Source organism: Phlebotomus argentipes, unplaced genomic scaffold (assembly GCF_947086385.1).
Source record: "Phlebotomus argentipes unplaced genomic scaffold, Phlebotomus argentipes genome assembly contig_2, whole genome shotgun sequence".
Lineage (NCBI taxonomy): Eukaryota > Metazoa > Arthropoda > Insecta > Diptera > Psychodidae > Phlebotomus > Phlebotomus argentipes.
In genome coordinates, this window is record NW_026776162.1 from 4303389 (window position 1) to 4319005 (window position 15617).

Below are 15617 nucleotides of genomic sequence, written 5' to 3' on the forward strand. Positions count from 1 at the left end.
AAGGTAAAAAAAAAGAAATATTGGTATAAATCCAAAGTGAAATGAAATTCAAAGAAAAAAATCAAAGAGATGAGGAATGTTTTGTGTCATGCCGTTCATGTGAATTTATGATCTTGTCTCTTGTAGCAGAAAATGTAAAACTTCTTCTTCTCTTTTGTATGTTTGAGAAAACGGAGGAAAATGAATGTGTGCGAGAAAAATGCATTTGCCATTTCCAACTTCTTTCCAACAGAATGCTTAATTTAAAATTCATCAGCAGAACTTTATCATCTACTTATCACAAACGCAAAGAAATTTCACTTGAAAATATTTTTCTTTCTCTAATAAAAATTATTGTAAAATAGCCTGTTGTGATTACAAATCTCCGGAATATCTGATTTATTTTTTACTTTTTGGCTTCCAATCTTTATGAAATTTTATGTTTTTCTTGAAAATTCTGATGCCAATTATAGAATTTCCCGGAAATTATCATTCATCATTGAGTAAGTTAGTATGAATTGAGTCAATTCAACTGAATGTCAAACAGGTAAAATCAGGCTTGACAAAGCCAAAGATTATTATATGCGAAAAAATTCAACAATGCTTCTCATTCTGGCTACAAAAAAAAATTAAATTGATTGAAAAATTAATTATTCTGTCAACAATTTTAAGTATTTTCATCAAAAATGTTTACAACACAAGAAATATTTGTCATAAAAAGTACGATATAATCGGCTTACTAGAGATCTAGTATGATTTTTTTCTTTTTTGAAATCAATAAATGAATGTTTTCAAAAATTAAATTCATTTTCATGTAATCATTTTGTCAAATGAGAGAGTAAAGAAAAATACTGTAACATGTATCAATAAAATACGATATTAAATGTACAAGAAGATTGGAAAATTCATAATATACCGGCTGTTTCGCCGTGGGGCTACTTTTGCTTGCATCTTTGGCCTGAAAAACAACGGCGTTTTGTACAAACTGTTGTTATTTGTGTCTTCTTGTGTTTGGTTACTTTTTTTCTTGGGAAAACAATCGGGAGATAATCAATGGACTCGGAATGAATCGTCATTATATTGAAATAAATCCATCTCTTGCAAAATGGCAATTCGGGGAGTCTAATTAGTTAATATTCAGGAATATAATGAATAAACCAAATGAAACATAAATCTAACACATCTCAAATTACAGTATAATCAATGCAATTTTTCAATTAACCACGACGGATCCACCGATTAACACAGAAGATACACAGTAACAGAAACTAACTATAACTAATCCCAATATACACTGATTTTTCACGACTTAATGTACCGCCAAAAATGATAATCAAATTAATCTAATCAACCTAAATATATTCATCCTAAACAATATTCCCCAACTTCATCAAAAAAAAGAGTTGTTATACACCAATTACTCTTATCTTATTCGAATATAAACAAGTGAATAAGGAATTTAAATAATATACATAGGTGAAATCATACATGAAGACTTTTATAGTTGGAAGAGATTTAAATTATAAACTAAATGTTCAGTGAAATTCTTGAGACGAATAACATAAGAATATAGAGATGATGATTTTCTCTCTGAAATGATGCATCTTGACCGTCTCTCTTGAGAGATCGAACGGTGTGAATGAATGAGTGGAATGCATGCAGAATTGGTAAATTTTCGACATACCGGAAGTCCTGAATCAATTTGACCGAATCGTGTATTTCTCCACGATTCCAGAATAAGAAGACCTGCGTATATTTTACCCACAGTCAATTTCCCCTGATTCAGCGTGTCATTCTGTGGTATCAGCAAATCTAGGATTTTCTTCGCTTGCAGTGGCCAAATGTGTCGTATCGTCTCTCGAAGTTCCTCATCTGCTTGATCCATTTCCTCGGCTGCAAGCAAACACAGTCATTATTGTGAACTATCCAGCGGAAAAACCACACTTCGCTACGCACCAGATCTCATTTTGATGTTCAAATTCTCTCGTATGAGTGCAAATAGGGTCGTGGTGAAGTTCACTTTACCATCCGCGTCGAGTGGCATGTTCATTCGTATTAATTTTTTGTAGGCGAGGCGATTGGGACATTTGTTGCCAAATCCCAAAGGAGGATCCATGTTTTTCAGCATATCGTACATCTCCGTGTAATGAATTTTTCCTCTGGACAAACAGAAAGAAGAGAAAGCGTTAGTAAAGTTGATCTTGAGACGATTAGATGTAAGTCAAATCTGCGAGCTTGAAAAGGAATTTTTGCTAAAAGCTGTAAAGATTTGTGGTATTATAAATGAATATTACGTTGCGTTCGGATCATATTCCGCCCAAATGCGCACAAATTCATCCAGATGGTGAGCACCGAGAATACTTGAGTCTCTTGTCAGGTAGTCGAAATTGTCCATGATGACGGCAACGAACAAATTCAACATCTGCACAGAAGAATACTCGTTAGATTTGTTGAGGATTCTAAGATGGAAAGAAGAATTATACTCACCAAGAACGAACAGAAAAAGATGAAGGACACGAAGTATGCATAAGCCAGAGATGACCCACATGTTTCGTGGGGTTCTTTACCAGCTCGCTCATCACATGGTCTTCCCTTAAGACAGGCTAACATTATGTTCGGCCACGCCTCGCCTGTGGCACATCTGTTGGGAAAAAAGTGGGAGAAAAAGGGAAATGTTAAAGTAAAACCTTCCACTAGAACCGCAATTTGCTATATTCAAAATACGTGATATCTAAATATTCTCTCTATATGAATTATTTCCTAGTATTTAGGGACACTATCACATGTAAATCTAACACAATAAATACCGTTCTGGTTCAAATGCTTCTCTGAATCTTCATATTTTCCTCAAAAACAATTTTTTTTCTCATCAAGTGTGCGCCAATTTGTCCAGAAGGTTCTTTCAAAGTCACATTTGACCTCTGATCATCTCATACATCTTGCACTAAGTCAAACATGATGTGAAGGACAAGACAAATGGACTAAATATGTTGTAAATCAACCTTAACTACTCTGTCAATTCTAGTAGTTATGAGTCAACTCAAAAGGAAACAAAGACATTTCTAAAGTTCTTCAAAAATACAAATATACCACAAGTCCTTCTCAGTATGAGAGAAAGGTTAGTACTCTAAATATACATATCCTTGCTGAATCAAGAAAAGTTTAAGTCTTTTTACACACGATCATGTACCATTCAATTAGGAATTTCCATCTAATTGTTGCAATTTTCTATGGACTACCTGCTAAAAAAAGGAATTTCAATGGGACATCATTTTAGGAAATAAACCTCTCAATCCTGATGATATTTTTCTTTTTGGATATAAACTTTTGGTTTCTGATAAAGTGCTTTTTTTTTATTATTCAGAACAATACTAGACGCACGATGAAAATTAGGATTATGATCGTTCCTCTAGTAAAGACAAAATATTAGTGATATTCTCGTATGCTTAAAAGTAAGTAAAAAGGAATAAAATCACTCTCAATCTGTCCTAGAATGCAGTTGTAACAACTTCACTCTTAACTTCTTTCTCATATGATATTGCTTAAGAGACTCTCTTCTAAAGAACACTATTATAGGCATATAAAGGTTGAAATCATAAGGAGAAAAGTGTCTGACAAAATCGATTATATATATATATGAATATTTGTAAAAAGTGAATGAAAAATTTAACAAGAGAGAAGAGTATAAAAAGAGAAGAAGAAAACTCTCAAAAATGTATCTTCACAAAAGGTGACACAGGGTGGAATGTTATCACCCAGAAGAAAGTATCTTTCCCACCGTCAGACACATTTTACCTACCTGAATAGCAACATTAATCCTTGCACGAATGAACGGAAGTTGTTGTGTCTTGTTATGGCAGTTTCCGGGTCTAGTGCAATATTTCCAAACACCTAATTGTATTACAAAGAAATTAGGAATATTTAAATCAGCTGTGACAAAGACAAAGTGGCCGTTATTATTTCATTTCTTTTTTCAAAATAATATCAGTGTTGGCACTGTTATCAATTAATGACTTTGTATGAAAATTACTTCGGTCACAATCGTCTGCTGTTGCTTCGTTTAATATTCATGGAGGTTTCTCATTACCCTTTCTTCTACACTCAACCTGCTGCTCTCAATTGAATCATGTAATTTAATTCAATATTGGCACTGTAGATGAATTCACCCTTGCACCTTTCCGAACCACGCTTCATTATATTCTTTACTGACACTTTGCCAAAATGATACAACCATGTTTGTAAAAGTGGCAAAATAACAATATAAATTAATTAATTCCTTTAGAATTAAGTACAGCATATTCATTCCAAATTTTACAATATGGATTTGGAGGGAAGTTTTCTAAATTGTTTCTATATTTCCACACGGAATGCTTTGTGTGTGAGTGATAGGTTTAAAATATGACTCTCTGCGCTATATTTAAATCACTTGCGATGATATGTATGTTTCAAACACTCGTTAGGAAATTTCATCAGCAGAAGAATGGTACATAACATTTTCATATTTTATATACAGCATGCAATTTGTTATTCCTCATCCTTATTTCTCGCATCACTCAGTGAAAAGAAACGTAATTCAACAATCAATTTGATAAATTTTATCATCAAAAGTTGCGATTTTCTGCCTATTTTCATTGTTTCCTAATTGTGGTGTTTTCTTTTTTTATGCAGGATATTGAACTGCATCACGGAATTTGGGCAAAACATTTCCAATTCATCTAGTTTCTTCTCTATTCACTCCAAAAAAATAAGGGTTACGAGAATTTTACATCTAACGAAATACTTCCTAATTGATTCAACTACATTTTACACTACGGTACCAAATCTCTATATGTCAAAATCAATCTCCAAGATAAAACACAACATGAATTGCTAATTCTCTTTAGCTATTTCTTGGACAAACTCAAAGAAAAAACAACTCAAATCATAGATCGAATCGAGATGATGCCTCGTTCAAGGTATATACATTAAACTAACCGACATAGCAAGTCAAATACATAGTAATGGATTCTCAAGTTGCGCTCTTGCTCAAGTACGAGATATTTTAATACAATTCTCAAACAACCATCGACGAATGGGTTTACCGAAAAAGCAGCAGAAGAGCTCCGAAGAACGTTTGAAAATTATTATGGCGATTCAGTGCTGTATCCGGATCAAACTTCATATTGCCAAATACCTTGATAATATTTCAGTGAGAACGACAAATAAAATATGATTATTCAATGTTTATCTAAATGCAACGAGAAGGAGAAGAAAATGCTTGAGAAAATGTTGGTTAACACTCATGCTGATCTATGTATATATTGTATGAATAATTTATCATTTAACAAAACTGCGATTATTTATCTCGCAGAAAAATTCCGTTGAAATTTAACTATTTCTATATATATAAAAAATTTTCTCTATATATGGAATAAAAGTTAATAAATATCAAATTGCCATAGAATTGTTATGGGTAGTAAATGATGATATTTCTGTACTTGAACCTCCATTTGGAAATACCCATACTAATTGTACAAAATTCGAGATATTTTCTTTTTTGGATTTCGCTCTCCTTGAATGTGACCAATTAAACTTGAACCAATTGAAAATAGAACCACAACACCCCAATGAAAATAATCACAAATTATTACCTGCATCCCAATAATGGCATAAATAAAGAATAGCATCGCGATGAGCAAGCAAACGTACGGCAAAGCTTTAAAGGATTGTACGAATGTCCACAGAAGTATTCGTATCGTGTACCCTTGTCTCAAAAGTTTTATCAATCGTGCAGCACGGAAAAGTCGTAAAAATCCAACGTTAAATGAACTTGTCTGTAAAGAGAAATTTGCCAATTATTGTGTGAAAAGCCAGAGGACTGCACTGAAACTCACTCCTAACTCCATTACGAGGGCGTCAATTATACTCCCAATCACAGTTATAAGATCGAAAATATTCCATGGATCCTTGAAAAAATTCTGCAAAAATGTATAATCTGCATTAGAAAGAAGTTCTCTTTTGATATTGAGAAATATAATAAGGATTTGCTGTTGAGTAAATGATGTTTGCATCATGAAACTATCAAATTGCTAAATTCAATTTCTCCAACTCGAATCAAATTAATTAATTGACTTATGTAAATAAGGGGCAAGAAAATCAATTTTATCGCGTGTTAAGAAATTTGATTTCCGCTTTCATTATTTTTTCCACTTTTTGCCTTTTCACTTCTCTTTCTCAATACTCCTTTTCTAGCTCTAAAATTATCCTTTATGAAGAGACAATTCCTATATTTGAGTTACATTATCTGCAGCGCGCGTCAGAGTTATTTCTTTTCTTCTTTGTTGCATCGCCAACAACACGGAAGTGCATTTCACTTTACAAGTGAAAAACATTTCACATGACATGAGCAATTGAACAAATCACGAAATTTCAAATTAGAAGAAAGGAGAGCACGCAATATGCAAGAAAGGTTGACAGAGTGTGAATGGAATTATTATTGAGAGAACTAGGAGAAAAAATGCACAAAATGTCTTGCAAAGATTTTCTAAAGAAGTTACATGTGAAACTTTTGATTTCAATATTCAAGAGATGGCAAATTCAGGATTTCTCCAGGGATGAGGAATCCGAGAAAACAGAAGAGAGAGAGTGGAAAAGTTCCCAGGGATAAAGTGAATAAGTAAGCAGGATGTCCAATAATATTATCTTTTCCCTTCGTATTTATCCTGGCTTGATTTATGCTCACCTTCACTCCAAATCCAATGATTTTGAGGACTGTCTCAACACTGAACATTCCCGTGAAGCCCATGTTGAGATACTTCAGCGACTTTTCGTACATCTTGCTTTGCTGATGATACTGCAAAGGCGGAGAAAAGAAGTTTCTCAATTACATTCAATTCATCGCGGATTTTTCGATTGGTTTTGCATACCTTCATCATGAGCAAGAGTGTGTTGAAGACGATGAGCATCATGATGAAATACTCAAACGGTGTTGATACAACAATCCGCCAAACTTTGTATTTGAAGCTATTCCTTTTATTTGGCATATATCGCTCGAGTGGACGAGCTCCTATCGTAAAATCGATGCACGATTTCTGGAAAGAAATGCAAGAAAAATCTCATTGTGTATTCAGTTTGATAAAGTGCATGAAATTCATCCAGTTGATGTTGTGCAATAAATATGAACACTTAATGATGCGCTTCCTCACCTGATTCTTATCTATTTCGCCGTCCTGCAGCTCAGCTTCGCCTTGCTCCTGGAATGTGATGATAATCAAGGCCACGAAAATGTTAACGAAGAAGAATGGAAAAACTACGAAGTACACGATATAAAAAATGGACATTTCAATGCGGAAATTTTGTATTGGACCCTTATCCTCGTAGGTGGCGGCCATGGAATTCTGAAGCACCCTGCAAGACGACACGGATTGAGAGCGGGAAATAAGATTTTTCATATTGTCCCCAATGTAAAGCGATACTCACTGGGGCCATCCTTCACCAGTTTGGACAGCAAAGAGCGTTAGCATTGCTGTCGCCACGTTATCATAGTGAAAGCTCTGTGTTGACCATATCCGAGGCTCTGCCCGTGGCAATTGCTCGTCGCCGTCGAACACAAAGTATGACCCCCTAGAAAGGTTGGAGTGGAAGAAAGGGGAGAGACATTAATTGGCTGTGCAAGGACAAATGGGTGAGTTCAGTGATAAAATACTTACTGACACTCTTCGGCAGTGTGTTTACTTTCATCCGTACAAAAGAAGAACTTTCCATTGAACAATTGTACAGCAATTACAGCGAAAATGAATTGAAACAATATGTACACAATTAGAATATTTATAACGTTCTTGAGTGAGTTAACGACGCAATCGAAAACAGCTTTCAGCTTCGGAACACGTTTGATTGTTTTCAATGGACGGAGTACTCGAAGTACTCTCAATGATTTGATCGTTGATAAATTTTGACCAGCACTGCTTCCACTGCAAGAGGGAAAGAGCAAAAGGCATTTGTCATGCGAAACCGCAGAGGTGTTCACAGACACCAAATGAAACTCACATCATATCAAAACCAAAGCTGACTGCAGCGCATATGACAACGACAGCGTCCATAATATTCCAGAATTCTCTTAAGTAGCTGCCCGGATGCAGTATTATACCTAAATCTACGATTTTCAGTAACATCTCTATCGTGAAAACGCCAGTGAAGGCGTAATCGAAGTAATTTAGAACTTCATTTCGCGTTGACTTCTCCTCCACCGGATCTTCCGCCGCCAGAGCGATTGATGACAATGAGATAACGACCATGATGAAGAAATCAAAGTAATGCAAGTTTACCACCCAATGTGCCGCCCGTCGAATACTGCAAAAAGGGAGTGCAAAGAGAGAAGCTCACACAAAGTGTACATTAAGTAAATTAATTAGCAGACACTCACGGATTTGTTGGCGAAAGAATAAACATCGAAGAATATGGTAGCATTGGTTTAGGTCCATCCGGTATTTCTTCCTCCTCCTCTTTCTTCTCCTCCTCCTTCTTCTTGCTCTTATTGCGCGTGGGTGACGATGGTCCCATGTCCATTCGCGGCGGTGAACCATCGGACACCTGAAGTGCCTCCATTTCCTTTTCCAACTCCTGCAATTGCTTCTCCTTGTCTTCCTCCACTTGCTCCTCTTCGGCCGCCGTTAATTCTTGGGCATTGGCCAAATTGTCGACGGCGATAGCCAAGAACACATTCAGCAGAGTGTAATTACCAAATAGCACCAGAACGATAAAATATCTGCAAGAAAAGAGCATTAGCGGCATCCATTCATCCGCAAGCGGCCAAGATAAGCTTGCGCCGGGAGAAGTGTGAGTGATCCTTACAGTGAATAAATCATTCCCTTTTTGTGTCCACCCTGCGACTCAATACCTTGATACATGACCTCATTCCAGTCTTCGCCGGTTAGTATTTGAAAGACTGTGAGGAGTGCAATGGGGAATGTGTTGAAGTTTGTCGCTGGTGTGCCATCTGGAAAGTTGAATTGGCCACCAAAGAGTTGCATGCCGAGCAATGCGAATATGAGGATGAACAAGAAGAGCAGGAACAGCAGCGAGATGATGGATCTCATTGAGTTCAGGAGCGATATCACAAGGTTGCGCAGCGAGGACCAGTATTTGGTCACTTTGAAGATGCGCAGCAGACGCAGGGCTCGCAGGACTGACAGCCCAAACGAGCCGCCCTTGACCTCGGACCAGATCACCTCAAATATCGAACCGCTGATCACGACACAGTCGAAGCGATTAAACGATGATTCAAAGTAGATCCGAGGACCAAGGGCGTACACCTTGATCCACATCTCCATCATGAAGAGTGCCAGGAAGGCAAACTCAGCGTAATCTACAAAGAATGTTCCATGTAGGTTGCGCGGTCCTTATTGAGGTTGCTGAGTGCGAAGAGGATCATTTTGACGAATGTCATTCACTGTTCCCGTGCACAATCGAATGTATCCATTGGTATTTCTTACCGCTCGGCAGTACTTTGAGGACTCATTCGTTCAAGGAATCGATGTAAAATTCCGGGAAAAAAATGAATAAAACCATAATCCGAATGCCAAGGACATTTTTCAGCGCTTTTTCTGCGCCTAATTGCTTGTTTTCACAGTCTTGCAGACATCGCAAAATGAGTAATTCAATTCAAGGTGTTAAAAACAATAGAGAAGAGCGTCAGGAAGAATGAGTCGCTCACTGTGCTGCTAAGCGGTAAAAAGTAGAATGGTTAAATTTAATGGAGCAAGGAGACAATAGAAGAAATCCTCAAAATAGAGCAATTCCGTATTCAGCAACCCAATAATTTCTTCCACAGAATTGATCTTATAAGCTTTCTATCGTTGAATTAGAGGATAATCCATGGCGCTTGCTCTGCATAACATTACACCCTTTCTCACAGCGGCTCATCTCCTCTAATTCAACGAGGGATTTGCATCAAAAGACAATCACATAAAAGAGAGATTTTTACACAACATTCATGCTAATGAAAATGAATAATTTCAACTCACAGAGAAACGATGTTAACCACTTTGGTTGTCCATAGTGTTCTACGGCAACACAAACCGTGTTGAGGAATACAAGGACAATAACGAACCAATAGAACCACTGCGTCTTCACGGTGTGTCGAATCCAGAATCGGAATCTCTTCTCAGCTCGCCAGAATCCCTTGCAGCGACCTTGCGATTTCACTTTTGATTTTAAATATCCTGCAAAAAGGAGTACGAGAAATGTTAATTGCATGTGACAGTAGTGTGGCGGCAAATAGCGGAATAATTAACGATTTACTGCACAGCGGCATTTGCATGAGTCGTGTGCAAAGAAAATCAACATCATTTCGCATTTGCGACGCGGTGAAAAACTCATTCAAATACATTTCAGTATAGGGTTATTACATGCTACAAGAAATCCTCTAAAGAAATAATGTTAATTATGTAAGTTTTCTCCTCGTTTTCACCAAATTACTTCATAGCGTCATAAGGAATGTTATTCTACGAATTGCATTAAGTAATACTTTTTTTTATAGTTATATAGAGTGAATAAAAAAAATATATATTTGGCTAAATCTTATACAGTTTAGAGAGGAATGATAAATTACATTTCTCCGTAACATAAGTATACAAAAGTAAGTAACTTGAGAACTAGTACGAAAAAAAGTATTGAAATGTGGTTGAGAAGCAAGAATTCTAGTAATTCGCTACTAAGATGATCAAATAGAAAGATGAAAAACTATCTAAGGTTAGTTGTATAAACAAAGAAAATATATTAATGTGAATATTAAATTGAATACAAACTAGTGTAAGAAGCGGTTATTATAGAATAAATTCTACGACTCTTAGTGAGTTCATCAACAGAGCATATTTTCTAATTTCTCTTCTTCCATGAATTATATGATTAAGTTCTCGCCGTTCTCAAAAATACATTCCACCTAAGAGTGGTTACGATTGTTACAGGGATGTGAGTGTGTGTTCGTGGAGAACTTTTTCCTCCACACATTCGCATTGAGTAAATTATAATTGCTAATTGGTCAGTGCAATAGCAGAGTAATACATTTTCAATGGGGGAAAAACTGGGGTAATAAAATATGGTGTCAACTTTAGGAATTATGTTTACTTTCACACGATTATCGCGACAATATCTAGCAACAAAAATCGAAATTCATATTCCCGAATATTTCTGATTTATATCGCTATTAATTGAGCACACAATTAACGGGCAATTTGAGCTGCTTTAGCCAACCATAAATTTATTGGTAATTCATCTATGGATTGAGAAACGCTATATAATTCTTTTGCGGGTGTTTACATTTAGGTTTATTAACACGCTTTACTTGCAGATTCATGAGAAAAATAGTGGAATATCTAGGATTTTTCAGAAAATTGTCAGCTGATATCAAATTAGGTGAGCTATAAATTCAGTCTCTAAGCTTCATCCCATTCAGCACTTGACATGACATCTTGAAAAAAAGAATAGTATATGGTAATTTTTGGCGATAATGTGAAGTGATATAAAGTCTGTCGCGATTACTGTTGAATTTTCTGCAAAAAGGAGATTGTGTCTCACTATTTTCATCACGATACTGCATTGCTCGTCTTGTACTGTCTCTGGCCAGTTTTATTTTTAGCGATAACAAAATATGGGGAATTTGCAGTAAAAACCATTAAAGTTTCAAAACAATACGAGATCTCTCTTTACGCATATTTCCCGCCATTTTTGGGGCACCTTTTCTCTGTGTGTTCCGTTTACCTTTTTTTCGTTTAACGACTGCAAAAAGAAATGACATGAGAAGCTTTTCATCACAGCAAGAGTCTATTCCTAACTCTTTTGCACTTCATTGCTGTTATTTTTTACATTCTCTTTTTTTTCCTTCTTTCAACTACATTCAACTAAAAGAAGCATTTGCCTAACGAAATTTTGACTAAGAGAAATGAGAGAAATCAACTAAAGAGAGAGAGAGAAAGTTTTTGAAGTGAAAATTTTGGAAAGAGTTTTTTTTTGCAACACTCTGGACGGTTATGTGTATAGAGTTTTATTTATAGGAACAAAAAGGAAGAAAGTATAGGAAATATTTGTATGTAACATTATTAACACTTCCACCAATCATGAATGATTGAATTGGATTGGAGTTATTGATAACGAACCAATTCTTGAACGCTAGGTATTCAAATACGACTAACCACAACACATACCGTCTTCTGCGCAGTCTTCGTCAGCTTCCTCTTCTTCAGTATCTGTTGATTTGGATTTTCCCAAGTTTTTGAGTTTCTTCCGTTTCGCTGCAGCGCGCCTCCGAGCTGCGACACGAGGATTGTTGGCATGGAAGAGAGAAGGGGAAGGCATTGCCTTTCAGTGTTGGCATTCACATCGGCGGGCTTTCGGCAGGGAAAAAAGTGTGTGAGAGAGCAGAGCTTTCTTCCCTGCCAGAAGCATATCAGCCGCACTGTTTCGTGCGCATGTGGCCAGAAGCACACTTTCTATCGCTATGGTAACAATTTTACCTTCCATTATGTGCATTTTCTCCTCCTCGGTTGTCCTTTCCTCAGCTAAGATTACCTCTTCTGTTGGGAGAGAGAGATTGAATTATACGTTAATGACAATTTCACATTTTGCCCCATCGCACATCTACTACAGATTGATATATTTGCAACAACTTCTCCTTTGTCTCTTCAGAGCATATAATAAAATTAGTTGGAAGGAGAAGAGTTGGTTAGCATAAAAGCTCAGGGTACTCTACCGGCTTTACAGATCCACTCAACGTAGCCGTTAAGTTCTCTTTCAAGCTGTTGCTGGCGTCGAAGCTTAAGGAATTCTTGACGGTTCTCAACTTTTTCTCGTTCTTTCGCAAATTCACTACAAGGAAGAGACAGAGAAACAGTGGCAATAGTATTAGCAAGACGCTTAGCATATATACGAAGAGGCATTACGTTGCTTTACTACACTCTCCAAATCACTGTATAAATCTTTGATTTCGAGATTTTACCGGCCCTTAACTCTTGACTACACAAACGGTGTTCAATAAACAGCACTAGCAAAGATAAATAGAGTGTCTCGTCTATGGTAGGATGCTACTGGAGGAGAGAGCTCTGCTGGGGCCTCGCATGTCTCTCAACAGGATGAAGAGTGAGTAAAGAAAAATAACCTGCCATTGTTATCCAATCCAAATAAGCCACCATGGAATCCTCAAATATTTGTTTACTTCGACATCTGTAAAACTGAGCTCGTCGCTCCACTCGGGCGCGCTCATTGGAAAATTCACTTAAAAATGTTGACGAAGAATCAATGCAATTTGGCCCAATTGTCTCCCTCTCCCGCCCAAATCGGATTTAGTGGCGAGATAGCACTTGAGCGTGAGAGATAGAGCTTGCAAGTTATGAGGCAACTTACCCACTGAGAACACCAAGAACCAAGTTGAGCATAAAGAATGATCCCAATACTATAAGAGGCACGAAATAGATCCAATTGAATGTTGAACCTAATGCATCGTTGGTCTGGAAAATCAAGCAAAACGTCATTAGATGAGGAACACGTGCCCCTTCAGCACATTGAGAAGTGTCGATAGAAGCAACAGTCATCCAACATTTCAATCATCATCCCCCTGGGGAGTCAGGGAGTCAGAGTGAAAGTTTGCAATTGGTTTCGACACACAAGAGTGGAAGTGCATAAGTTCAGGAATGTAGATAAGCAATACACTTAATTGATATTGTTGAATTATGAGATTGTTTGAAAAAGGAATCACAATTCCCACACACGGAGAACTGCTATTATATACACAGCAATTCGGGCTGCACACAGTAAATTTTGAAACTCAAATGTCACTGAAATTAAGGAAATAAATTTGCTCGGGATTGTCACAAGTATAGCTTTCAAATAGTGCAAAATTACAACAAGTAAATTGCAACATCTAATTAATTTGGAATGTCATCAGTCTGTTTTCTCTGTTCAAATATCATCATAATGAAAAGGGAGAAGAAATGGCGTTGGAGAGGATTTGATCAATTTGCTACAGGAATTCCATTGAGGAAGGACAAAATCGGTAAAAGTCAAGAGGTGAGAAGGTTGAAAAGGAACTTGTTGAAGAAATTAAGGGTCGAGCGTCTGTCTTTTGTCCACTGTCCAAACATAAGAACATCCAAGAGCCAAATACACGTGAAAAGAAATATAATATTAATTGGCCGAATAGCAGAAATGCTTTTTTTCCAAACAAAATCCAATTACCCAATACAGTATTGCGGTCCAGCCTTCCATAGTTATGCACTGAAATACTGTCAACATGGCAAAACCAATGTTATCGAAGCTGGTGATGCCGAAGTTCGGTCCTTCCCACTGTTCTATACAGGTGCTCTGATTGTAGTTGCATACGTAGGCGCCCGCCGGGGCAGCCGTTGCGTTGTCTGAGTTACAAGGTGTAGCCATTTCACCTTCTTTAATTATTATTTCTGTTGGCATTGAGAAAAGAGCATCAAATCAGCCGCTCATCATCGAGTTAAGGCAGTAAATATAGATTTTGGAACACAAAATGACCGCTCAACATTTTATAGGCAACACAAATATATGAGAAAAATCATTACTTACTTATATCCTCTAAACTATAACAACTTTTGTGCAGAGTACCAGAATAGAACTCCAATCCGATGATTGCAAATATGACAATCGCAAACAACACCAAGAGTCCGATCTGAAGCAACGGCGCCATTGCTTTTATTATAGATTTTAAAACTACTTGTAAACCTGTAAAGTGAAAAAATAAATATGGCAATTAAGTGTTGATCTTGCAAAATACTCCCAAAACACATTTAGAAAAGATTTACTGACAGATAGAGAAAACATTTGTAGTCAAACTTCTATGAGAACCAAAAACCTAAAAAACCATCTAGCTTGAAAGGTAAATAAGTAGAATTATAGGTAAAATAATTAAGAATATAGAGAGGAAAGATATCGTAGATAAGAGTTAGGGAAGAGACAGTGCTATGGCTAAAAAAAGATTAATAGAATCTTCTACTCACTAGGAATTCCAGACACTAATTTTAAGGGCCGTAGAACACGTATGGCCCTTAATGTTCTGAGATCTACTTCGGGCCCCTTTTGTGGGAACATTGTGATGAACCTACGTGAAATGACAAGAAAGAAAAAATACTCATTGCCAATCTAGTAAACAAGCTTCCCATTAGCAACAAATATGAAATCATTTATTGTCTCTCTATGGTATTTAATCTAAGAATGATTTAAGATTAAGAACACACCGAATGATTCTAGAAATCATAGGGATAACATTGTATGTTTTTCTCATCTGAAAAAGAAGAGCAAATGTGTGAAAGGAAATAAATTATTACTATAGGCCTAGCGCTGTTCATCACCAAAAATAACTTTCACCCTCACTATTGATCACAAATTACGGCTTCACGATGTATTTTGGTAATCTAAACTTAGAAATTCCGTACTAAATGGATAACATGATATATTTTTCACCTAATTATATTTGGCTATTATCATAACATGTCTACGTTGAGTACAGTAATTTTTTTTTCTCTCTCGATTTATCTATAGACCGGATAATAACGAGCTTATGAATAAAGTATTTCACTCTAAATTTACTACACACTAGAAATCAAACAGTACTAAGGATTTCTAACGCTTGTCCAGCGGCAGTG

General features: G+C 36.5%; 1 protein-coding gene across 1 annotated transcript in view; it reads right to left on the minus strand.

Annotated features, from left to right (window-relative positions):
• Positions 1-15617, minus strand: part of LOC132265364 (voltage-dependent calcium channel type A subunit alpha-1) — a 36389-nt gene that overhangs the window by 10385 nt on the left and 10387 nt on the right. Inside the window, exons 4-26 of the mRNA XM_059765986.1 lie at positions 14973-15073; positions 14542-14697; positions 14185-14405; positions 13354-13457; positions 12704-12819; positions 12468-12527; positions 12159-12263; positions 9981-10178; positions 8809-9322; positions 8381-8722; positions 8005-8307; positions 7668-7928; positions 7438-7581; positions 7164-7365; positions 6885-7049; positions 6701-6811; positions 5853-5936; positions 5610-5792; positions 3779-3870; positions 2467-2620; positions 2274-2401; positions 1936-2138; positions 1664-1872 (exon numbers count right to left, since the gene is read on the minus strand). Coding sequence (XP_059621969.1) covers positions 1664-1872; positions 1936-2138; positions 2274-2401; positions 2467-2620; positions 3779-3870; positions 5610-5792; positions 5853-5936; positions 6701-6811; positions 6885-7049; positions 7164-7365; positions 7438-7581; positions 7668-7928; positions 8005-8307; positions 8381-8722; positions 8809-9322; positions 9981-10178; positions 12159-12263; positions 12468-12527; positions 12704-12819; positions 13354-13457; positions 14185-14405; positions 14542-14697; positions 14973-15073 — 4156 coding nt within the window. The remainder of the gene's footprint in view (positions 1-1663; positions 1873-1935; positions 2139-2273; positions 2402-2466; positions 2621-3778; positions 3871-5609; positions 5793-5852; positions 5937-6700; positions 6812-6884; positions 7050-7163; positions 7366-7437; positions 7582-7667; positions 7929-8004; positions 8308-8380; positions 8723-8808; positions 9323-9980; positions 10179-12158; positions 12264-12467; positions 12528-12703; positions 12820-13353; positions 13458-14184; positions 14406-14541; positions 14698-14972; positions 15074-15617) is intronic.